This window comes from Rutilus rutilus, assembly GCF_951802725.1.
Source record: "Rutilus rutilus genome assembly, chromosome: 1".
NCBI lineage: Eukaryota > Metazoa > Chordata > Actinopteri > Cypriniformes > Leuciscidae > Rutilus > Rutilus rutilus.
Window position 1 is genome coordinate 17,714,405 of NC_140209.1, and position 25,896 is coordinate 17,740,300.

Here is a 25,896-nt window from a genome sequence, read left to right on the forward strand (position 1 = left end):
TTTACAGTTTTGAGAATACGAGGCATAGTTTCAAGAAATGTGTTTAAGCAATCGAGAAAAACTCTAAAATAAACCTGTTGAATAATAGAAATAGAGAGGAGTTTACAGATTTTTACGATTGCTATGACAGATTTTTCAATACTTTTAACAATTTTCCAAAACTCTTAACACAGTTAGCACTACATCCGTCTGTGTAAGCTATACTATAACACATTTCTTGTTGCTTTAACACAAAATGCATACAATTAACACAAATTTAAAATGCTTGAACTTCTTTTACACACAAGCTCAAACAAGACCAAAACAATGGATTTTTACTGCCAAATTTACGGCATTAAATAACTTGCCTTTCAAGATTAAATGTCTGTTCTTGGTCTTGGATTTTGTGAAATAAATTTCTAAATAAATGTGACTTATAGTCCAGTGCGACTTATATATGTCTTTTTCCTCTTCATGACGCATTTTTTGACTGATGCGACTTATACTCCGGACTCGAAGCAACTTATAATCTGGAAAACACGTTACTGGCTTTGTATGGCAGTAACGTTAGCCAACTAGTTTACGGTTAGACTAGGCTAGCTATCGATAACATTACACTGACACAACTTAAGTTAATGCTCTGAATTCGCAATTTCGCAGCTAATATCAAATCCATAACTTTTTGATGAAGTTAAAATTTCCAGGTCAACCACAAATAATCCCACTACCTTTTAATATCATCCGATAACTAATTCAATGCCGATTTGTTTCTTTGCCCACTTACCACTTCAAGACCATCTGTAAAACATTGCCAGCGAGACGAGTGAGTTGCTTGAACACAGCAAAGATTCTAGAGCGCTACGCGCGTAGCGCTCTAGATTTGATACACAGACACCATATTAGGAAAAAGAGGCGGGCTGATGCTGACCGATTTATTACACATCCAGAAGAATACATTTGAGTCGTTATAGGCTCTGGTATATTATGGAGCATAATAGGAATAAAGTTGTGTCAAAAAAATTATCAGTGAGGAAAAATCTGAGGGGGCACGTGCCCCCTCACTTTCAATGGGCATGACGCCACTGCATGTAAAGATCATTATATTCTGCTATGATCACTCACAGTGAACTGAGTGAAGGGGAGAATAGGTAAAGGGACTGAAGTGGGAGAAGGAACGAATGACAAGGAAGGACTGGAGGGAAAAAGCTTTCCTGCATCTTCACTCTGTGGGCTGTGAAACAGAAGCCTGTGTGTGTTTGTGTTGTCCGTATCTCAGAAGATCAAAGTATCTGAGGTTATTTCAGCCTTAAACTGTTACTTCTGACATGATTTTCCTCTTTTAAAAACAGAGCATTTCTAAAATTGTGAAACACTCGGGAAGTGACATCATCTGGTCTCTTTCAACTGCATGATGGGAGGACAAGAGAATAATCTCAATCCATTGTCTTAGTTTTACACAAACTGTAGCATTGACTGTATTCATCAACCCTGTTACCAAAGTTACTGTAAGAATAATCTCTAGAACTATGAATAACTTCTACTATTTATGAGAAATGCAACTTCAGCAGTAACTATAAATCAGATTTAAATTGAATCTAATGATGATCTAATAATTTTATTGCAATTTGAGAAAATCAAACAATGTTTAGATTCATATGGACATATAATGGTGTAGTTATTTACCTGAGTGTCATTCATGTTTTTGTGTTATTGATGATTTATCCATGTCATAGTGTGAGCAATAACAGTATCCTCTTTCAATAGAGTTGTTTTACAGGCTTTTCTCATCTATCCTGACTCAAATAATGTGTTTCTAACAGCAAACACTCAGAATAAAGTGAGATGATCTGCTGATGATCCTGAATGGCTTGTTGAATGAGTGTTGATAGTCTGAGGCTCATCAATATTAACAGATCTGCTGAAAACACTCTTTAGATTAGATTAGATTAGATTCAACTTTATTGTCATTACACAAGTACAGGTACAAGGCAACGAAATGCAGTTTAGGTCTAACCAGAAGTGCAATAGCAGCAAGTGCAGGATATACAGTGGTTCATAAGTGCAGAACATGGATATGTACTGAATAAATATAGAGTTGAATACTATTATAAACAAAAATTTACAGATAGATTGTCCTATGAATATAATATACAGATAACTATTACTGTGAACAGAATTTACAGCTAGATATGTACTGAATATAATAATATACAGATGGCTATTACTATAAACAGAATGTTTACAGATAGATATGTACTGAATATAATATACAGATGGCTGTTACTATAAACATAATTTTACAGATAGATATGTACTATGAATATATATACAGATGGCTGTTACTATAAACAGAATGTGAGCATAATATACAGATGGATATTACTATAAACAGAATTTTACAAATAGATATATGTATAAGTTAGGCTAATGAGCAGTATAACAATGGATTTAAAGTAGTGCAAATAAAGTTTGGACAGAAGCTATCCGAGTGAGTGCAGTGGAAAGTAATTGCATATTACAGTTAAGGTACGATATTGCAATGTATATATAACAGTCGGTACTGTAAATAAACAGTCGGCAGTGCAAATGAGCATATTCCAGTCAAGGTAGTAGTGCAAGATGCATATGTAAACAGTTGTTACTGTAATAACAGTCAGCAGTGCAAATGAACATTATAGTATTGCAAATAACAAAATGGAGGCAGGTGTGAGGAGGGAGAGGAGAGTCAATCAGTATATAAGGGGAGTGGGATCAATGAGGGTTAGAGTTTAATAAAGAGACAGCTCTGGGGAAAAAACTGTTCTTTAGTCTGCTGGTCCTGGTCCGGAGGCACCTGAAACGCCTGCCGGAAGGCAGGAGAGAAAACAGTCTGTGGGCTGGGTGAGAGGAGTCCTTAAGGATGCTGCGAGCTCGATGCAGACAGCGTTTCCTCTGGATGTGCTCGATGGCAGGTAGTGGAGTCCCAGTGATGCGCTGGGCGGTTTTCACCACCCGCTGCAGTGCCTTGCGCTCTGCAACAGAACAGCTCCCATACCACACTGTAGCACAGTTGGTCAGGATGCTTTCTATTGCACAGCGATAGAAGTTCACCAGGATAGTGGAGGAAAGCTGATTCTTCCTCAGTGTCCTCAGGAAGAAGAGGCGCTGGTGAGCCTTCTTGACCAGGCTGGAGGTGTTGGTTGTCCAGGTCATGTCCGCCGAGATGTGGGTCCCCAGGAACTTGAAACTGGAGACACGCTCAACAGCCATTCCATTGATGTGGATGGTGTCGTGTGTGCCTCTTGACACTTTCCTGAAGTCCACGATGAGCTCCTTCGTTTTGGTGGTGTTGAGGAGCTGGTTATTTTCGGTGCACCATGTGGCCAGGTGCTTGATCTCCTCCCTATAGGCAGTCTCATCGTTGTTGCTGATGAGACCAATCACCGTAGTGTCGTCCGCAAACTTGACGATGGAATTAGATCCGTACACAGGCTTGCAGTCGGAGGTGAAGAGGGAGTAGAGGAACGGGCTTAGCACACAGCCCTGTGGTACACCAGTGTTGAGTGTGATGGATGTGGAGCAGTTGGAGCCTGATCGAACATTCTGGGGTCTGTTGGTCAAGAAGTCCAAAATCCAGTTGCACATGGAGGTGTTGAAGCCCAGGTCTCCAAGTTTGGCTATTAACTTAGTTGGGATGACAGTGTTGAATGCTGAGCTGAAGTCAACAAACAGCATGCGTGCATAAGTGTTCTTATTGTCCAGATGTGTGAGCACAGAGTGCAGTGCCATGGAGACTGCATCCTCTGTGCTCCTATTGCTACGGTAGGCAAACTGGTGTGAGTCCAATGTGGATGGTAGAGAGTCTTTTAGGTGTGCCAGGACCAGCCGCTCAAAGCACTTCATTACGATGGGTGTGAGTGCTACAGGGCGGTAGTCATTAAGGCACTTCGGGCTGGAGTGTTTTGGCACTGGCACAATGGAAGTGCATTTAAAGCATGTTGGTACAGTTGCTTGGGCAAGAGACAGGTTGAAAATGTCTGTAAAAACCCCAGCGAGCTGCTCCGCACATGCCCTGAGTACGCGTCCAGGGATGTTGTCTGGTCCAGCAGCCTTGTGCGCGCTGATCCTGCTCAGTGCATTGCAGACATCTGTGGAGGAGAGTGTGATCGGTGGGTGGTCAGCTGAGGATTTGAGCTTGGTGGCAGTTTCTCTGTTGTCTCTTTCAAAGCGAGCATAAAAGTCATTTAGCTCGTTCAGGAAGTTGACATCAGTGGCTGCGGGGGTGGAGTGAGAGGGTTTGTAGTCACTGATGGCCTGAATGCCCTGCCACATGCGCCGAGGGTCAGCGTTGGAAAAGTGTCCCTCTATCTTAAGCTTGTAGCAGTGCTTGGCCTCTTTGATGCCCCTTTTCAGATTTGCTCTGGATGTGCTATAGGCTTGTGCATCTCCTGATCTGAAGGCAGTATTGCGTGTCTTCAATAGGAGTCGCACTTCCCTGTTCATCCATGGCTTCTGATTTGGGTATGTGGTGATCTGCTTCTGGGTTGTAACACTGTCAATGGTGGTATTAATATAATCCAGTACAGAGGAGGTGTAGCAGTCAATGTCCGTGTGAGAGCCACTGGTGGCTTGAGAAGCAAACATACTCCAGTCTGTGTGTAGAAACCTTTCCTGGAGTGAGAAATCTGCCCCCGCAGGCCACACCTTGATGGTCTTCACTGATGGCTTCACGCGATTGATCAGAGGTGCATATTTGGGGGTGAGGAACAAAGAAAGGTGATCTGACTGTCCCAAGTGGGGGAGGGGTGTCGCGACGTAAGCTTCAGCCATGTTTGTGTAAACATGGTCTAAGGTTTTGTTTCCTCTGGTGTGACAGGAAACATGCTGGTGAAATTTCGGTAGCACTGACTTTAAGTTTGAATGATTAAAATCACCCGCAACAATAAACGCAGCTTCCGGGTGAACGGTCTGTTGTTTACTGATGGCTGCGTGAAGTTCTTTCATAGCAAACTTGGCATCAGCATCCGGGGGAATATAGGCTGCAGTTATAATAGTGGAAGTGAACTCCCGCGGTAGATAAAACGGTCTACATTTAACCATGAGAAACTCAAGGTTAGCTGAACAATGTCTCCCAACAATAGCAGAGTTTGTGCACCAAGCTTTGTTAATGTAAATGCACAATCCACCACCTCTGGTCTTACCGGAGCCATGTAATGTTCTATCCGCCCGGAATGTATGGCGTCCCGCTAGCTCAATAGCGTTGTCCGGTATTCCGCTGTTTAACCATGTTTCCGTGAAAATTAGAACATTACAGTTCAAAAGTCTCTTGCTGTATGTGATGTTGAGTCGAATCTCCTCCATTTTGTTCAACAGCGACCGTACATTGGCAAGGAAAATGCTGGGTAAAGAGAGCCGGTGTGGTGTTAGCTTTAGCTTAGCTCTTAGTCCTCCGCGCTTCCCCCGCCTTTGTTTACGATCTCGCCGGCGCCTGCGAGCACTTCCGCCCGGCCGGGCAGAGTGCATAGCCTCGGGTGATCTGGCGATCTCAGGAAGGAGTCGAAGGTTGTCCATAAAACTGTCGGAAATTCGCAAACCAATATCCAAAAGCTCACCTTGGGTGTACGATGTTAAGGCACAACTGTTCTGGACGAACAGACCCGAAATGAGCAAGAAAAATACTGCTAAATTACAGAATCTGGAGAGACCGCGAGCCTCGCGATGTACTCGCGCCGCCATCTTTATTTCATGACAATAATTCCTGTTTTCACCTCATTTATTATGCTGATGTCTTCAGATCTGCTGTAAATTGACACTTAAAGCTCATTTCATTGGTGTCAGCAGACTGAGGGGATTTGTTGGCTACTATATGTACATTTATTTCTGAGTTTAACTGTTTTTCTTATCATTATGTGTATTTGGAAGAATTTACCTTAAGATATTAATGTTTTTCTTTATTTCTGCATTTTGTAGAATATTATTAACTGGATTAAGTGAAATCTATGAGAATATTATCAAAGAAATGATGCTAGTATATCCGGCTCAGGGCAGAAGCATTAGAGTAGCAAAGCATGCGACTGGAATGGATGGAAATGCTCATATATGGTGAAGCCCTTAGTCTCATTTTCACTGTTTAAAACACAAGTATATGGTATGTATTGATCACCTTTGAGGTGTATATATGTTCGATACTGGACTCTGGAGTTGCTTTTGGAAAAGCACTCGACTTTGTGAGATAAAATAATTTATTTGATAGTAAAGCTTATTTTCTGGCATCAAAACCCCAAGACTTCAAGATTGATTTTTAATGAAGTGACAGACTCCACAACTATTTTTGAATGAAGAAGGAGAATAATTATGAGAATAATTAGGGTTATGAATTGAATGAGCATCAGTTAATTTATGATAGACAAGCTCCTCCCACAGCAATTGTATCATCAGTGAAGCTCCTCCCACAGCAATTCTCCAATAAATGCTGTAAATTCCCATCAGCTACAAGTGAAGACGAGCATCAGAGCATCAGGAAGAGCTGAAATCTGCAAAGACTGAGTTTATTAAAGAGGACAGTGAGAACATGAGTGATCCAGAACCCTGCAGAATGAAACACACTAAAGATCCTGAAGAACAAAGAGGTTGGTGTTTATTCTTCATTCATTCATGATGCTGAAGAACATTCATGCTAGAAACATTCAAGCACTTCATCACTTTTAGATAAACAGTTAAACTATGAAATGGGTACAGATTTTCAACAAATGTTCAGTAGAGAGAGGTTGGAGAAACTTTCATATAGATTGTCAACTTCAGGTCAGATTATCTCCCTTATTTACACTTATTTTATATCTGTGTCTGGTTTACATACAGTTGTTACAGTTCTGAAAGGCTGTTCCATTTCTTGTGCTGTAATGTTACTCCCCGCCTCAAGGGGGATCTAGGGAGGTTTCTACGGGAAGGGCTATCCTTTTAAGAGAGACAAGTAAGAGTGTTTAGAGAGGTACTGGCATGGCTTTGAGTGTTTGCTCAACTAAGCCGGATGCAAGAAACCCTATTATGAGGAACTTTATTGGTTCTACAGCTCAATGTAAGTTGTGTATATTTTGTAATTCTATGTTTGTTATTATGTGTCAGTTGCACATTTTGATTTGTGTGAGCCTATTTGTTCAGAGGGTTCATCAACACATGTGGTATCATCCACACATGCATTGATAAAGTAACTGCTGTAAAGTAATAGCCTAGTTAGCATTTACTTGTTTACATAGGATAATAATGTATTTTATTTTATTTATGCACCTATTGCTAAAAGCACTATATAAATAATTAACGTATCAGTTTAAAGTATTTTTTTAATCAAAGTGCTATGGTAGGTCAAACTACCTTTACTTAACATTTTCTTGTATTGAAAATGTTAATTTCCTGTAATCTCTTGGAATATATGAAAGCCATGTTTTTGCTAATACGTAGCATTATTAGCAGAACACATTTTTGTGGAAATTTATGTTGGTGCAGGATGATGTTTTCCCCTCTTGTTATGAGTTTTTTTTAGTTTATGTGGCACATCCTGCTTGACATTCTCCATTGTGTTTTAAAGCGGTAAATTCTCAACAGAATTCAAATAGAACATTTTATCATCTGCGTCGCGATAGGAACGGCTCACGCAAATCTTATCACACTTTTGTAGTGCGCTGGTGAACGTGCGCTGAGTAGCGGTGATTCACGCGCTTCACTCATTTACGTTGCTTGTTTTGTTATTTGGGGAGGGGGAGGGGGAGGGGGGGAGTTATAGTTATAGTTATAGTTATCCCATTTCCCCATCACCCCCACAAACTATGCCCCTAGAGGAGGTGTTGTGTGCGCTGTGTAAACAAACATGATGGTTATTTTAGTATATATATATATATATATATTGTAATGCATTACATTTACAAGTAACTTTCCCCAACACTGGGCATTTGTTACCGGGAGATCAACGTTAGTGGCCGGTGGGAAACTCTAAGTGACAATGACATCCGCTTGAATAAGTGAAATAAAAATATTTAAACAGAATAATCAAATGTTTACCTAAATTATTGGCGTTTCAACCTAAATTCGAGGATGTGGAAAATTGGTCAGATAAACAACTAATTGGAATTAAATTACTTTGTGCACCGAAAAGACAGCATGCAGGAAACCTTCTACCACACCGTTGGATTCAGACGTTGGGACAACTGGTTTGACCTTGCATTTAAAAAATGTGTCTCCTTCTGCTATTACATCGGGCTCATTTTTACATCATCTATTTTCATATTTCTATCTTATAAGACATGGACTTGCCGCCACCTAGTGGTGGTTAAATTGTCATATTTATTTATCCATGACAGTACCCTGGTAATCCAGAGTTATTGCGAGAGCAAAAGTTGAATTCAGCGAGTTACTCTAGTGTCGGATAATGTTGCTCATTAAATATGCCCCTTGATCTGAGCTGCACCAATCACATCAGGTTATCTGATATAGGCGGGCCAGAGGTGAGCTAAACAGATGACGACAGCGATGTGACGTCCAAGTCATTAGTAAACATTGCAAGATGGTTATGGATGAACACCAGTTGTTTGAAACGGCTTTGGCCGCTACAATGAACGAGTTAGACTTGGCTTTTTATCTAAAACAGGAACAGAAGACGGCGCTCGAATCGTTCCTTTGCAAGAAGGACGTTTTTTGCTGTTTTGCCGACCGGATACGGCAAGAGTCTAATCTCCCAGTTAGCTCCGCTGGTAGCTAAGCGTAATGGGTTTATTGCTGTGATTGGTCTTAGTGTTTTTCAATTGTGTGCAGTGAGATTTTCAAATGCATTCTTGGTGCCGCCCCTCGAGCTGGCCGACTTTCATTAGTTGACGCCAGACCATTAATCTTTCAGATTTAGGTCTGGATTTCCAGGCTACCATGACAGGCCTGTACCGAACAAAACAGAATCAGCAAAATAATTTTAATTATGGTTATCGGAAAATTCCTAACAAATATCGAGAGAGAATTGTATTTCAATTTTGCACACCCCTTGGCACTATAAATGTATAAATGTTAATATCACATTAAATAATTGTGTAATTAATCAAATATATTTAATATTTCTCACTTCAGAAACGTGATTTATGCCTTAAATGTCTTGAAAATAATAATTGAAATATCAATGTACCTCATTCATGCAATTCGTTTATGAAAACAACACCAGAATTATCATATTTTATAGCAGTCGTCTACTAGTACTTTCTGCTATTACTAAATTAAACCTTTTTCTTTTGTGTCAGACCCGATGGAAGTGAAGGAGGAAAGTGAAGAACTGAGTGAAGTGAAGGAGGAAAGTGAAGAACTGCGTGAAGTGAAGGAGGAGAGTGAAGAACTGCGTGAAGTGAAGGAGGAGAGTGAAGAACTGAGTGAAGTGAAGGAGGAGAGTGAAGAACTGAGTGAAGTGAAGGAGGAGAGTGAAGAACTGAGTGAAGTGAAGGAGGAGAGTGAAGAACTGAGCGAAGTGAAGGAGGAGAGAGAAGAACTGAGTGAAGTGAAGGAGGAGAGAGAAGAACTGAGTGAAGTGAAGGAGGAGAGAGAAGAACTGAGTGAAGTGAAGGAGGAGAGAGAAGAACTGAGTGAAGTGAAAGAGGAACATCATGTCAAACCTGGAGAAAAACTTTTGAGTCGCTCAAAGACTAAAAAGACATTTTTAAAGAAAAATAGAGCCAAGAAATCGTTCACCTGCACTCAGTGTGGAAAGAGTTTCTTAAACACACGTGATCTTGACCGTCACATGAGAGTTCACACTGGAGAGAAGCCGTTCTCATGTGATCAGTGCGGGAAGAGCTACTCACGGAAAGATAGTCTAGAGATTCACATGAGGATCCACACTGGAGAGAAGCCGCTCCCCTGCGCTCAGTGTGGGAAGAGTTTCTCAAACACACGTGATCTTGATCGTCACATGAGGATCCACACTGGAGAAAAGCCACACACATGTGATCAGTGTGGGAAGAGTTTCACACTATCATCAAACCTTAAGAAACACATGAGAATCCACACTGGAGAAAAGCCACATATGTGTGTTCAGTGTGGAAACAGTTTTGCATTAAAACAAAATCTTGATGTTCACATGAGAGTTCACACCGGAGAGAGACCGTTCACATGTGATCACTGTGGAAAAACATTTTATACTGCATCACACTTGAAGAGACACCTGACAGTTCATACGAAGGAGAAGCCGCATTCATGTTCTGTGTGTGGAAAGAGTTATTCACTGCTGGAGAATTTACGTAAACATGAGAAAATACATACTGGTGTGAGAGAGTACATGTGCTTTGAGTGTGGGAAGACTTTTAATAGAGCTGAACCATTAAAACGGCACCAGAGAATCCACACCGGAGAAAAACCTTAGAAGTGTTCACACTGTGACGAGATTCAATATGTCATCAAATCTGAAAACACATGAGAGGATCCACACTGGAGAGAAGCCGTTCACATGTGATCAGTGTGGGAAGAGATTCACACAAAAAACAAATCTGAACGAACACATGAGGATCCACACTGGAGTGAAACTACACACATGTGATCAGTGTGGGAAGAGTTTTACACAATCAACATCCCTTAAGAGTCACATGAAAATCCACACTTGAGAAAAGCCACGTGTGTATTCAGCAGGGTTGGGGAGTAACGGAATACATGTAATGGCGTTATGTAATCAGGATACAAAAATACAGTAACTGTAATTCGTTACAGTTACGTCAAAAAACGTTGTAATCAGATTATAGTTACATTTTGAAAAAAGGGGGAATACTTTCAGGATTACAATGGTTTAATATAAAACTAAATAGATCAGTATTTTGGCATAATATCACTATATTGAAGGGTAACTAAACAATAAACCAACTTTTTAGTTAATGATGTGTAAGAATGGGGCTTTATTAATGTTGTTCATTGATTCAAGTATTTTTTTTTTTTTTTATGGGCAGAGCAAACTAACAACTTCGAATTAAACTGTAGCGGTATCCGATTATAGATAAAGTTAGATAGATAGCTTTAGTCAACATGTAGGCCTATTTTAAAATAAACTATGTAGATTGTGTTGATAGATCTGCCATTTTCCCTATGATCCTCCTCCTGCTTGTTTCTTCACCTGCAGAACTTCTGACGATTCGGCTGCGCAGTTCTGCCTGGCACTGAGCATGATTCATATGAGCATATGCAAATTTTTGGAGGCGTACATATTAATGATCCCGACTGTTGCGCCACAGTCGGTGTTATGTTGAGATTCGCCTATTTTTCAGGGGTGTTTTTCAAAAACGAGATTTAAATAAGAAAGAGAAAACTATGGTGTTTGAGACTCACTGTATGTCATCTCCATGTACTGAACTCTTGTCTTGGTTATTTAACTATGCCAAGATAAATTCAATTTCACATTCTAGGGCACCTTTAATGGCGCTTTTCCACTACACAGTACCAGCTCGCCTCGGCTCGACTCGGCTCTGTTTGGTTTTCCACTGTGTAAAAGTTGTACCTGTACCTGCTTCCAGGTACTTTTTTTCCTACCACCTCCGGCGAGGTTCTAAGCGGGCTGAGGCGAGCTGAGGCGATACTAAAATGTGACGTGAAATCATGGCAGACTGCTGATTGGTCAGAGAGAATCGTCACTATTCACTGCGTCATCATTGCACGCACCAGATGCAGTATCCTGAATAAAAAACAGCAAAAACAAAAACATCCAAAAACAGCATACACTCGATTTCCTCCATTGTCCTGTGTGTGTAGGTAGCGGGTGTGTCTCGCGTAAAAGATTAAGTCACGGCAGTTTCCAGCGGCGTCGCTATGACGACCAGGTACTATTGTGGAGGTACTATCTGCAATGGAAAACGGAGCGAAAAGCGAGCCGAGCCGAGCTGAGTCGAGCTGGTACTGGTAATGGAAAAGCGCCATAAGTGATGTATCGGTACTTTTACTGCGCTATTTTCCCTGTACCTGCCGTCACTACATTATATATTTATTTTTATAATAAGTCATGTGACTCCATGCGTGATTCCCGTCAAATCAAATCTCGCGCGCGGAAAACTTAGCATCAGACCAGCATCAAACAGACTTCGAGACACCTGGCGCCAATTTATTTTAATCATGGAGGATGAGGAGGGAGGAAGTGTGGTGGTGGATGCGTCAACATGCAACAGCTCAAATACAGCTCTTCAGCATCCTTGGCCATACCTGAAAGAGCTTTTTGAAGTGAAGACGAAGAAGGGCAATTGTGTGATTTATGTCATGTCAACTTTGCTTGCCTAAGCCAGTTGAAATCTCGGCATTCAAGAATTCTTCCTCTAATTTGAAAAAAACACATTGAGGTAAGTTTCGAATATCTGTATCATATATCTTGTTAAATTGTATAATAAAATTCATCATATAGTGCGCAAGTTTGTTCATGTAGGCCTATGGGTTTATCATGAGTGTGAATGTTTGACAACCGAAATTATTCTGCCAAAGATAGCAAAAAAAAAGCACTGTGAAAAGATCGAATAAATTTTACCGGACAATGGTGTTTTTGATGACGCGATCATAGCAACCATGATAGCTACCAGTGAGCCTAGAGTAAGAGGCACGGGCACTTTATAAAGGGGTTGTTGCTGGTTACTGTATGATGACTGAAATCATGAAATTGCCTTAAACAATTAAAAAAATAAACTACAGAATGTTACTTTTTTTTAATACAAATTATATTCTGTTAGCGCTGCACGAGCTTGCGGTGCCATCTGCTGGAAACAGTTAATTTATTTTGTTTGTTTACCAGGCTTCAAAGTGCATTAAGCATAATCTATCATCACTGCTAGATTTTTGTCCCTTACATCGATTTCGTTTAGCATGTAAATGCATTAACCTGCTTTCTGTCGACTTATTGAAGTGGATATTTTAATGTAACGTGTTCTCACATGGTGATTTAAAATTTTAGTTCATGTAGGGCAAATAACTTTAATAAAACATCAGATTTATATATATATATTTTTTTTTTAATTTGCGAGCAAAAATGATCAGTGGTGAAAATTGTGTGTTACTCAATTCTGAAGTGTGTTCTTTTTACAGAGAAAACATCCAATTAAATTAAAGCAGTACAATGAATGCATCTTGAAAAGAAAGAAAGAAAGAACTCAGAGGAACAGAGGTGTGATTCAGCTGTGAAACAGATGAAGATTAAAGACTTCGCTGTGTCCTGCAGGCAGGTTACTCAGTCCACAATTGACAGGCTTGTAGTTGAGTTTGTCTGTGAGAGCCTTCAGCTCTTTACCATAGTTGAACTTCCTACATTCAAAAATCTAATCTGTACAATACAACCTAGCTGTACAGTTATGTCCAGACCAACTGTGAAGCTGAGAATCGAGGAAGCAGCCGCAAAGATAAAGAAAAACATCATTGCTGAGATGGCAAAAGTCAGTTATATAGGTACCACTACTGACTGTTGGACAGCACGACAACGCAGTTACATCGGATTGATGAACCTACTCTGGAAAGAAGGTCTGCTTCCATTGCCTTCAGATGCTTGAAAGGTTCACATACATTTGATTTGCTTGCAGGGACCTTGGATGACATCCACTCGGAATATGGCATCTCAGAAAAAATTGTCAGAACGACAACTGATTGTGGATCAAATTTTATCAAAGCCTTCAAAGTGTATGGTGAACAGAGTCAGGAATAGTTAATTGGTGCTGACACTGCTGAGGCAGTGACACTGGAGTGTGAGAACGATGAAGAAGGATTTGAAGTTCAGGACACCTGTTCCATTTTAAACACTAACAGTGGGTTTGAGTATCATCTACCCAAGCATCAGCGAACGCGTGTCATATTCTTAATTTGGTGGCTACTGTGGATGCTTCCAAGGCAGAGGACAGCAGTGAGGTATTTAAGAAGCTTTCCCGTTCAAATTTGCGAAATGCCAGGCATTGTACAATAAAACCAGCCGGTCTGCCATCAGTGCTGAGATTGTGCAAGAAGAATGTAAGCTGCAGTTCATTCAGCCCAACCACACACGATGGAATTCAGTGTACAATGCTGCAGAGAGGGTAATGCGGATCCTAAAGGAGCAGGGAGAAGCATCCCTTCGGAATGTATGTGCAGCATTCAAAATGAAAATGTAAGTCTGTTTGCTCAATCTCACTCTGTTCTAATTGGAATAGTAAAGAAATTGTTCACTGTCACTTACACACCCTCAAGTTGTTTCAAACCTGTATGAATGTCTGTCTTCTGCTGAACATAAAATAAGATATTTTGAAGAATGTCGGTATTCAGTAACCAAAAAGTTGATGGACCCCATTGACTTCCATGGTAGGGAAAAAAAAAATACTGTCAATGGGGTCCATCAACTGTGTGGTTACCAACATTCTTCAAAATATCTTCCTTTGTGTTCAGCAGAAGAAAGAACTTCATACAGGTTTGAAACAACTTGAGGGTGTATAAATGACAATTTTCATTTTTAAGTGAACTATTCTTTTAAGATGTTTGTTTTGATTTTGACTTTATTTATTTTTTAAATAGGCTAAATCTAGTATTGTAGTACTCGAGACCAGTCTTGGTCTCGAGACCACTTTTTGATGGTCTCATTTGTACTCGGTCTTGTCTCGGTCTCGGACATTGAGGACTCGGGATTTTTTTTCAAGACCAGTCAAGACCATAACTGTGGAAACATCACTAAATTGCCAGTATATGTTGTCTAATTTTTTTTGTTAACATCCTTGCTTTTATTGGATGTAAAACGTACTGATTCAAATCCATGCAACGTGACTCATTGGTCATTGCTAATTATGTATTTTTGTTACGCTGTCACCCATCCCCGCCCCCTTTCACTAGCACTCCCAAGAAAGTGTGCTGTGGTTGTCTGGGAGCGGGAGATGTCTGCAAAATCTTCAGTAATAAAATTCGGCTACAAAAATCATAAAGAATATATTTGTAAAACAACATCCAGAAGAAAGCATACAGCTTCTTGTAAATTCTGCAGTGCTTCGCTTTCAGAGACGGTGGGGACTACGTCAAACTTTTATCGTCACTTGGAAAGGAAGCACAAAGAAAGGTAAGCTAACGTTATGTGTAAGTTAAGTGATGTTAGCAAAGCTGGCTAGCTAACGTTAGCAATCTGCCTCGTACCAAAATGTTTTACCCCTCACACAAAGAGGTTTAAAACCTCAATATTAGCTATACATATTAATAGGGATGGGAATTGATACCGGTTCCACTCGAGAACCGGTTCCAAGTTTTATGAACCATCGATATTGTATGCCCTCGACGTTAACGAGTCCTCTTACCGATGCTCCTGCTCCAAAGTGAATTTTTGTCCCGCCATAGTCTTATTTGATCGGTGAGTAATGTAGATGAACTGCTGTGCTTGTGACAGGGCGCAACTGAAGAACGAGCAGAGAGAGAGAGAGCGCGCAATCTTTCTTTTCTGAGCCAGGCGAAAGTATAAACAAGGCTTCACCCAGAGTCCTGCAACGGGTCGGGTACCCGCATAAAAGTGGCTAAAACGGGTGGATTGTGACATTCCTAAAATTCACGGGCGGGGACGTGGGCGGATAATGAGCTCCTTGTGGGCGGGTAACGGATGAAAAATATGTGCAAAATTTGTATGTCTAAATTACCATAACACATACGCAAATATGTGTTTTAGTCAGGCCGTCCTTAAAAATATTCTTGTTTGCCGTAACCCGACCGACCCTGTCAATTTAGGACCGACCCAATTGTTTTTTTTCCCCTTTTTAGTCCGACCGACTTGCCGGTTTGTGAACTTGTGTTAAGACCTACCGTTTTTTTTTAACTCTTCAAACAACTAATACAAATGCAATAAAATGATATTAATTATATTTTAGTAAGTATTGTGTATATAAATTGCCCATATATAGGCCTACATACAAACATATACAGTCTTTCTTTTAAATAAAAACCGGTGGCGTCATCTATGATTATAAGGGCTGTATGCTATATGCGAAATGAAACCGAAATCGTGACACTCAGGGCCACGAACCTACAATTAAAACTTTCACAGAGATCTCAAACAGACATTAAAAACACCAAATATTAAGAATTGGCATATCAAGCAAAATAATATTCGATAAATGATCGAAAATGTCCCCCTCCACATGCTCACAATGCTCCGACATTCAATTTCTCTGTACTGTATGTGTTGTAGCCCTGTCATTAAAAACGATTTCGTTTCATATTCATGTTTAAATAAAATAATATTTTTTTTAAATTTCATGTTGATTATATGAAAAGTGAAAAGCATGAATAAGGTAAGATGATCCCGAATATAGGGAGACAAATGCAGTGGGCAGACATGATTTTGACCATTTCATTAAGTTTGTTTATATAGAAAGCCTTTCTTTAAAGTGAATTTCGTTTCGTATTAATTATAATCAATCTTAATTTTAATCAATGTTTCATCAACCAATATCCTGAATTTAATAAATAAGAGGTAAATATAGCAGGCAATAATCACGACACGGAGGCGCAAGCGCGTGAACTTGATGCTCGTCTCTTAAATGAACCGAAACTCAGCGTATAAGCTACTTGCCTCACAGACCTGAGAAATAGAAAGCATGAAATGTCTACTTTTAAACAAAACAATTAAAAAAAAGAAAGAAAACAGACTGCTCTCTGCTTATGCAATCTGTATGAAATGTGAATTTCTCTCTGGCGCGTTCACTACTGCGAAGATCGCGAGTCAGTCAGCATCGTCAACTTCAACTTTGACACAGAAAACACTTGTTTATTAATAAACAATTGAAATGTCTCCTTGATATATTTGACATATTAATAATCATTACTTTTCCCAGTTCTTTGTGACAGCTTTTAGGTGCGTTATTGGCAGCGCACCCTATGAGCGCGTCCCCACCGCTCAATAGATTTTAGCTTGTGTGTGATTTATCGCGGGCACGTGTCGGGTAACGGGCCAAATATTAACGGGTCTGGGCGGGTGCGGATTTAATTTTGATATTATCACGGGTGACGGGTCGGCGCTGTCTTGCTCTCTCTCCCTGGCACATATTAATCAAAATAAATCGACACGATGGTTAAAGGTCGGAAGACCATAGTTTCATGTGGAGCATTCGGATATTTTTTTTTCCTGAATTACCGTTGGGTGTGAATTGTGCTAAAATACCTTATCTTCTCTGAAAAGCGTTCCGCACATTCAGCTCACATAAACCACACTTTAAATAAACGAAAAAACCTATCCAATTAAATGTTTTCTGTGTTGACACAAATCGTGTGGGATGTCACGAGACAGGCCACATAAAGCTGTGTAGCTAATGTTAAGTTACATCGACCTTAGCTAATGTCAGCTGCATACATCTCCCGACATTAAAGCTACGCGCCGAGGTTATGCGTCGTTTGGGTGAGAGGGCTAACCTAGAGATATGAGCGGAGAGTGGAGACTGAGTAATGCGCCTCAACTTATATGATAAATGATTAAATTAAATAGGTTATGCCACATGGCACGTTACTTTCAGAGAGCTAATTTTTAAGTTCCAATTTACAGTTGCAGATCAAATATATAACTTTTTACCAGCATGCTCTCTCTGGCTCATACCATATCAATCATTTAACTTCCTTGTTTACCTATTTGAAAAATGTGATGGCCAAAATACCATTGATTTATATTGTGTTTACCCACACATGTGTTCTTATGCAGTAACATTACACAGATTTTACATACATTTATGAAGTTGCTACTTATTTTTAAGATTGTTCTTTTTATGTAATTGATATTCATATGAAGATATTTTACTGATGATATTTTACTGATTCCTCTTCCCTAAATTTTTTGGTTCTTGCAGTACAAGGCAGGGCAACAGACAGATGTCACACAGCCAACTATATCATTCTTTACACAGAAAGTGCAGCTCTACAGTCTACAATCGCCAAGGCAACAAGACATCAGTTGAAGCCATTGTTCAAGATTTAATAATTGGGTGTTGTCTGCCTCTGTCACTTGTGGAAAATGGACATTTTAAACACTTTCTTGGGATTATGGATAGTAAATACACACCAATCTCTAGAAAAACTATTTCTGAGAGACGGATACCAGAGTTGGTAAGGAAGGTCAAGGAAACTGTTTTGAAGAAACTTGAGACCCAGTCATCTGTGTCATTAACAACTGACATCTGATCTGATCGCAGGCTACGCTCCTTCCTGGGAGTGACTGCCCATGTGTGCTATAAATCAAAGGATTCCTATGCAGTTGAATCCTACCTGCTGGACTGTAGGCGTTTTGTAGGCAGACACACTGGAGAGCATATTGCTTCTGCCTTTGAGGAGATCCCAGAAGAATATGGTATCCGTCAGAAAATAAGCTATATCATAACAGACAATGCCGCAAATATGAAATGCGCTTTCAAAGTAAACATGCCAGGATAATCTCGATGATGAGCACTTGTGGGAGGACATTACTTCAGTGGAAGACACAGAATTACCAGGTGAACGTCTTTCCTGCTTTGCACACTCTCTGCAGTTGTGAATGACGGCATGAAGGAGGTTAGGGCCATTTCCCGCACCATAGCCAAAACATCACGGTTCACAACTCTATTACATAGCAGCTCACAATTCAAAGACAAGTTTGAGGCTATGTTTGGCACTAATAGGACTGTTCCAGCTGCAAACAATACTCGCTGGAACAGTACATTCAAACAAGTACAGGCCCTCTGGACCACAAAGCCCTGAACGAAAAGTGCAGCAAAGATTACGGGGATGTGGTGTTTAGTGTCCGTGAGTGGAACCAGCTGAAGGAACTGAGTGCAGTTCTTGCTCCATTTTCCGAGGCAACAGACCTGACAGAAGGAGAGAAATCAGTTACCATTAGCATGGTGGTTCCAACTGTCCTGGACTTGAATACACACCTCCTCAAGATGGAGGAGACCCGAATGCAGTGCCGGCCATTGGTCAGAGCCCTCCAGCAGTCTCTGGTGAAAAGATTCTCTGGAATCTTTACAAAAACAAACATGGGCAAAGACAGCGGAAAAGAGGAACCTTTTAACCACAATGTGTACTTTTTTGCTACCATGCTGGATCCACAGTTTGGCTTAAGCTGGGTGGACTTAGATGTTACCAATGGGGGAAATGCAACATCAGTGAAGAAGTTCAGAGATGAACTTAAGAAGACACTGACAGGTTAGTATACATTTTTATCCAGTGAAAATAAATGTCTTATTTGCAAAACTATGAATCCTAAATGTTTTAAATTAGTAGCCTATAAAAGCCTTAACTAGTCTTACAGTGGAATTCATAGAGTCTTCCTTTCATCTGTTTATTTTTGTCATTACAAATATTTTGTAATACTCTGGGCCAACTGAACCTGATACTCTTTATATTTAGGCTGGTAACATGCCTATTGTACATAAACCAAACTCACTTTATACTAGCCCATCATACTTACCTGTAGAGAGAAATCAAAGTACAGAGTGTTCCAAGTACTATTAAAAACAGTAGGCCAATGGTTAGATTTAGTACAATAGCACCTTGTAACCTAAATAAATAACTATTCATAAAATCATTTCATTACTGACCTCTGCACTGAATGAAATAACCAGAATTTACATTAACTTGCTATGTTTATTTGAATAACAAAAATATAATGTAATTGATCATTTAAAAAATGTGTCTTATAAAAGGTCCTAAAAGTATTTCATTTAACTCTGATATGTGCATATCCTTTTAAATCTAACTCATTGTGTTTGTGTTTTTCAGACACATTGATCTTAGAGGTGGAGAACATGATGGTCAGTAAAGATGATCATGAAACTGCCTCAGAAGCCATGAATGTGGATCCAGCCAGTGATTCGCTACCACCCAAATGCCCTCGCCTTCTGTCCCGCTACAAGGCACACAAGAAGCGCGGCTCAGTCCAGGATTCAAGTATTGTAACACAGATAAGCAAATACTTTTTGGTCTTCTGGGCCAAAAACCATGCTAGATTCCCACAACTCCACAATTTGGCATTGAAGGTGCTGTCAGTCCCTGCCTCCTCTGCACCAGTGGAGAGGGTTTACAGTAGAGGAGGCATTATAATGAGACCTCATCGAGCACGTTTAGGTCACAGAATGTTGCAATCTCTCATGTTTCTAAAATGCAACCAAACTTTACTTTAAACTGATTTCCATTGATGTAACTTTTGAGGTGTCCATCTACTCCTCTATTGCAACTACCGTGCAACTATGTGGTTATCCTTGGTCTTGAGCTTGAATTTATGAAGAGTGTTTTGCCACTGCAGTTTTTTAAGGTTTGGCATATGATGAAACTGCTCCCAATTAAATCAACTTTGTACTTTTATAAATCACATGCAGTTAGGCCACTGACTTTCTGACCTCTTTGTATTAAATATATTTTGTTGCTTTGATTACACATGAAAGCTATAAAAGACTCTTACTTACAATAGTTGTTCCTAAACATCAACATTTCACATAGAATTACTGGTCATTACAATGCACAGCTTTTTTTTTTTTTTTTTTTTTTTTACACATTTAGCTATGTGGTTTAAAAAAAAAAAAAGGTTTGTTGTTGGTTTAAAGACATAACTTTATGTATTGTTTATAAAAGGCGGAGAAAAGTGAAGACTTTAGTGATGAACAATGAATAATTGTTTTACATTCTGTACTAAATGATGGAAGTCACCCAGGAGTATTGAATAAAGATGGTTGTTTACTTTTGCTTTGAGTGTTTAATATCTAGGTGTTTTTTTGGGAATGTGGATCTTTCAATCAATTTGAGAAGCTCTTTTGATCATGTTTCACATTTTATTGTGTCATGTAGTGTGGGGCGCTGGTCTTGGACTTGACTCGGTCTTGGTCTCAGCCCCTAAAAGTCTTGGTCTTGTCTCGGTTGCGATACACTCTGGTCTTGGTCTTGTCTTGGTCTCGGGTTAGGTGGTCTTGACTACAACACTAGCTAAATCCTGCTGAAGTTTCTTACCTCTCTGAACACTGCATTGTGATGAAGCCTGTATCCATGGCCTTGAACATCCTTCAGTCCGAAACAAACACTCAGATGGGGTGGCTTCTTCCCACAATCTACCTTCTTGATTCAAAGCTCAAAAAGATGGAGGCTTCAGTCAAGGTATGTCTTCCCTTTATTCATGCTCTGCAGCGGGGTCTACAAAAGCGCTTGGGGGAGTTTATGGAAGATCCGGAACTCATCAGTGCTGCAATTCTTCCCAAATTCAAAACGTCATGGACGGACGAGGCCCACATCATAAAAGCAGGTAAGATATTTTGTATATGAGTACAGATTACCTGATGAAATTGATATTATGCCAATATATGTTAAAGAGCGAAAACATGCAGTTTTGTTTTTTAATGTCAGGAGTCATGGGTACATTTTGCTTATCCATCCCACTTGTAACTTTTCCACTACTGCATATGGGTTTGTGTGGAGTTAAGATATCGGTTCAATGTTTATTTACTTGCCTACTCTAGCACAGTCAGACTGTGAAACGCCTTTTTAGTTGTGCTGGGCAGCTGTTTACACCTAAACGAGCAAGGCTGGACAGTACAAATTTTGAGAATCAGCTCATTGTAAAACTGAACAACAAATTAAAAATGTAAGCTCGTTGACCCCTACATTAAAATTGCAAGTCTGCGTTCATGTTGAGAGCCTTTGTCAATTATTGCATGTTATATTCACTTCATTAATCTAATTTGTGCTACCGGCTCATCTTTTTATGTAAAATTGTTAATGTACAATGCTTTGCAACCTTTTTCAATTAACCTGCAAGAAAACCTCTACAGAATGGTTGTCATAAATGTTACCAGATTATTGGTTGCTTTCTCAAATATTACATGGCTGTAGCAGTCAAAAATAAAACTGTTGGAGAAATATTGAAATACTGTTTCTTTTTCTTTCTTTTTTTTCTTCTTTTTTTGTTCTTTCTGTGTATCTGGGATAAAAGAGTAAGCTACATTTTTCAATTTGCAGGGTATAAGGTGGACTAACATTCATAGCATAATACTCACTACTCTTGAGTACTTTTAAAAGGGCTACTTTTTACTCCTACTTTGAGTAGTATTTAGGACAGGTACTATCACTAAATTTTTTGACAAGTAACAGTACTTTTACTTGAGTATGCTTTTTCAGTACTCTTTCCACCACTGATAAGTAGTATATGATACTGGGCATAATTGTACAAGTAGATATTGTGCTAATAGCATACACCACATAAGATAATGCGCAAGACAGTGCAAGCAACCTGGTATCACGACAAGACGTGAAATAATCACGTTGGTCCACTTTGGAAAACGTGTAGATGTCACAGTTTAACAGCCTCAGACGTGAATCTTACACGTTTGCGTTAACACGTTCCAGTGGAGAAATACCCGGATGTTGACCTATTCTACACGCTATCGCTGTAAGCTCTGCCATAACGACCTATTTTAGTTTTCATTAAACCGAGAAAAATGGCATTCTGTTGTATTGACGATCACTGAGCAATTTTATATTTAATTATTTAAAATGTAAAAAACATGATTATTTTCAAGGTGAAAAACATTCATTTGCCTTGTTCCACGCCGAAAAAAACGTCTAAATGTCACATTTTTATTCAAAACGTCTATTTGTCTTGCTTCCCCCAGCTCCTCGTTTAGGTGAAAGTAAACAATGTATTATATCGACATTAAACCATGTTAACCATAACCTTTTAAAAACCACTGATCTATATAATGACTGGATAGCTCATGACGTTCTAAACTGCCACTAGGCAGTGAAGCCACCGGAAAGTGTTCGAGCGGCCATCTTACGATTCCCTACCAGCAGAGGGCTCCAATGCCCGTTATACAGAGATTGGTAGCTCCGACGGCACTTTTAAGATGACCCGCTGTGCAGTATACAAGTGTAAAACGACGTTCACAAAAGAATGTTGGAAAAACTGCCCACAGGTTGTAATTCAAGCCCTATGAGTAGTAATTTATATGCAAAATTGTCGCTATACCCGTGTTGTTTTCTCCGAGGCAAGATGCCGCTTCTTCAAAAAAAACAACGATAAAACAGTCAATAGAAGCCTATAAGAAACCTCAGAGCAGCAATAATCACAAGTGTCCAACAGCGACACCATTTGACAGCTTCAAAAGAGCTTCGTGCAGAGTCCGTTTACCGTTACATTAACCCATACATTTGTATTATGCATTTCCTGAACATGTACTTGCTAATCAAACACTTTATATGAACAAACTACTAATCTATAAAACACAATCGGTCTACCGACCTTTTACTGTATTGTGTCAATTGATGTTGATATGCGCGAGAGAGAGAGAGCAATACAGCGCTCGTGTTGTTTGAAGGCGATGAGAGTGCGCGCGCGCGACCGAGGCTCTCGCTCTCTGCTTGTTCTTATGCGCCCTGTCCACTGATCTAAATAATTCGTTGTTACGACGACTTGAACGATGAACTAATTCCCTCCCTCATTTTGATTTAACGAATTACAACGTGGCTACAATATAATAAAACGAGGGAACAAATTAGTAGGCTATAACGTGCTGAGGTATTATCATTAATTCGTGGCTACGAAACAATATTCACCTGAATATTCACCAATTCACAAAAATATAGGTCTTTACCTTTCACTATTTAATTAATAGTATCAAACTGTTTTTCTTACCTGTGAAGATAGCTTTTCAGTGAAGGCCGACTAGTGTTCTCGTACAGATTTTTATTCCTTTTGCAAAGAAATTGCCGTTTTTTAATAAGCAGGAAAAAATTCCGACTTTAAACAAATACCCATTTAAATGCTTAGGATGTTTGCGTTGTGAGAATGTACAGGGATACTTTAGATTTAAAAACTGTGTCTGGTTAGGCAATGTTTTTTCAGTCAAATCATACAATTTCCTATTGATTCAATAGAACGCGTGAGCTCACTAGGGAATACCAAGATGGCGGCGCGGTGGCTTCATTGTTTATGACGTCATGAGCTATCCAGTCATTCTATATAGATCAGTGTTAAATACTCAACCTAGTTCCGTTGCTTAGCAACTAAATTACCGGGAAACAATTAACTCCAGTAACTTCAGTGCCATTGGTTAGCACCTTAGTGCTTATACAGATTAGGAGACATTATGTGTTCGCTGCATTTTTAATGTTTTAATTCCGTGAAGAATTTTTTTGCTGTGTATGGTACAATACATTAATAGTGCATACCCTTTCCAAACGTGAGAACTACACGATACCCGAATGTAAGACGTCACGTGACGTCACCGTAATTTGCTAAAGTTTCATTTAAAGAAGAAATAAAAAAAAAAACACTGAATAACCATTCACAGGATTAATACTTTCAAATGTGAAACTTGCATGTTTTTCCAGTTGTGGAAATTCTGGGAAAATACCCGTTAATGTCCGTAAATGATGACGTTATACTCCCGCTTGCAACCACGACTTCCTCCTCTTCGGACTTCATCAAGCAGGTAACGTAAGACGCTTTGACAACATGTACAACAATGTAATTATATAAGAGCTATTACCATTTGCAATATTAGTGTATTAAATAACTTATTTCATATTTGTATGGTGTTCTTTGTTCACTCTATATATAGTTATAACGTTATAGTTATATTATAGTGAAAGCTATAAACTTTCTATGTTGACCTTACTGTATGTAACCTTAGGTATTTGGGTTATTAAAGGGATACTTCACCTCTGGGAAGATGAATGTGTATTTAAAATAGGTCATTTAAGTAGAAGAAATGTGAAGAAATTTTTGAATTTGGAGCTTTCTAGACTGAGAAAAGCCAGAAAATGTATTTTTGGCTTATGTGGATGAAAGACAACAACTCCCAGAATGCACTTGCTTCGCTGCCTTAGGAGGCCACGCCTACCGGTAAGGGAGCGCAGTTTAAAACAACAAAGCTAGCCTACGTGATGAGTTTGCGAGGGATTTAGAGAGCCCAAAATGTCCGGGATCCTGCTTTTGGGTTCTACAGTCGCCATTCATTCATCATGTTTACTGTGGCGAGCAGGACGAGGCTCAGACGGCCGCGGGAGAACAGCGCGAGGCCGGTGGCATGATTACTGAGACGCGCCGGGTCTCCCATCTCTCACGGAGGAGCGGGAATTTTTCTTAGCAATGGTAAAACGCACATCAACCGATCACTTGTTTAGCGTTCATGTAAACACTACATTCAAATTCACCAATCGGAATGAATTCAGTTAGATTGAAACAAAAGGTGTGCATGTAAACAAGGAATAGCGACCGCAGAAAGCAAAAGCTGAATCCCGGACATTTTGAACGATCTCGCCCGCCGGACAAGTCCGGGAAAAGGAGGATGGTTACTTACTCAGCTTTCTCCTACTATTCAGCTTTCTCCACAGAACAAGAGCCTGCTAGCTTAGCTTCCAAAGAAAGACGGCTGACACTGTGTACATTCTGACTGAGTGAGATCCCACCCTGTATGGGCGGGCTGAAAACATGCGGAACAGCGCCATCTACTGGCTGTAGTCTTTAGCCTCTGGCCAGAAAATCCTCCGATGACGCAAAATGACGATTTTTGCGTCATCGGAGGATTTTTTCCAGACAAAAAATACATAAATCTCTTGTTTCAGGGGGATATGAGGGTGGAAAGCATGGTAATTCGAAAATACTACAGGTTTTCTACTAATACAAAGCTTAATGCTAAATCCTGAAGTAACCCTTTAAGGATTTACCAAGAATAAATGGCCTATTCAATGAGAATATGGAAATTGGTGAATACAGGCCTAATAAATGAATGATGCTTAATGCAGGCCTTATTAGGCTCTAATACAGACACATTAGTTATTTGTTAATGCTAATACTTATTCCCTAAACTAAAGTGTTACCATCATTTAATCAATCAGTGCAACTTAAATATTTTATCAGTTAATCATTTTAAACATTTCAATTTATTTGATCAGAGCTCTTGTTTAAAACGGATCAATTGGGCAGATCAAAAAAGGTTTTATGATTGGCTATGTATAGTG

General features: G+C 39.6%; 2 protein-coding genes and 1 long non-coding RNA gene across 4 annotated transcripts in view; 2 read left to right on the forward strand and 1 right to left on the reverse strand.

Annotated features, from left to right (window-relative positions):
• LOC311291565 overlaps positions 1-832 on the reverse strand; it is a 116,774-nt gene extending 115,942 nt beyond the window's left edge. For both annotated transcript variants that reach the window (XR_014627579.1, XR_014627580.1), the window contains exon 1: positions 764-832. This is a non-coding gene — a long non-coding RNA (uncharacterized lncRNA). The remainder of the gene's footprint in view (positions 1-763) is intronic.
• A 6,051-nt stretch (positions 833-6,883) lies between these two features.
• Positions 6,884-10,843, forward strand: LOC311276238 (uncharacterized protein). The gene is made up of 2 exons (XM_084385809.1): positions 6,884-7,033; positions 9,231-10,843. Exons 1-2 carry the CDS (start codon positions 6,955-6,957, stop codon positions 10,340-10,342), a joined length of 1,191 nt encoding a protein of 396 aa, XP_084241935.1. The 5' UTR covers positions 6,884-6,954; the 3' UTR covers positions 10,343-10,843.
• A 2,294-nt stretch (positions 10,844-13,137) lies between these two features.
• Positions 13,138-20,627, forward strand: LOC311299206 (uncharacterized protein). Its single transcript, XM_084422654.1, has 4 exons — positions 13,138-14,068; positions 14,782-15,001; positions 17,763-19,092; positions 19,669-20,627. The coding sequence occupies exons 3-4, from the start codon at positions 18,786-18,788 to the stop codon at positions 20,067-20,069; spliced, it is 708 nt and encodes a 235-aa protein (XP_084278780.1). The 5' UTR covers positions 13,138-14,068; positions 14,782-15,001; positions 17,763-18,785; the 3' UTR covers positions 20,070-20,627.
• Positions 20,628-25,896: the final 5,269 nt, after the last annotated feature.

Coding starts and splice junctions, on each gene's coding strand:
- LOC311276238 (XM_084385809.1), top strand. CDS start 6,955: ATGGCTTTGAGTGTTTGCTCAACTAAGCCGGATGCAAGAAACCCTATT. Junction 7,034..9,230: donor TATTGGTTCTACAGCTCAAT/GTAAGTTGTGTA, acceptor CTTTTGTGTCAG/ACCCGATGGAAGTGAAGGAG.
- LOC311299206 (XM_084422654.1), top strand. CDS start 18,786: ATGGTGGTTCCAACTGTCCTGGACTTGAATACACACCTCCTCAAGATG. Junction 19,093..19,668: donor ACTTAAGAAGACACTGACAG/GTTAGTATACAT, acceptor TGTGTTTTTCAG/ACACATTGATCTTAGAGGTG.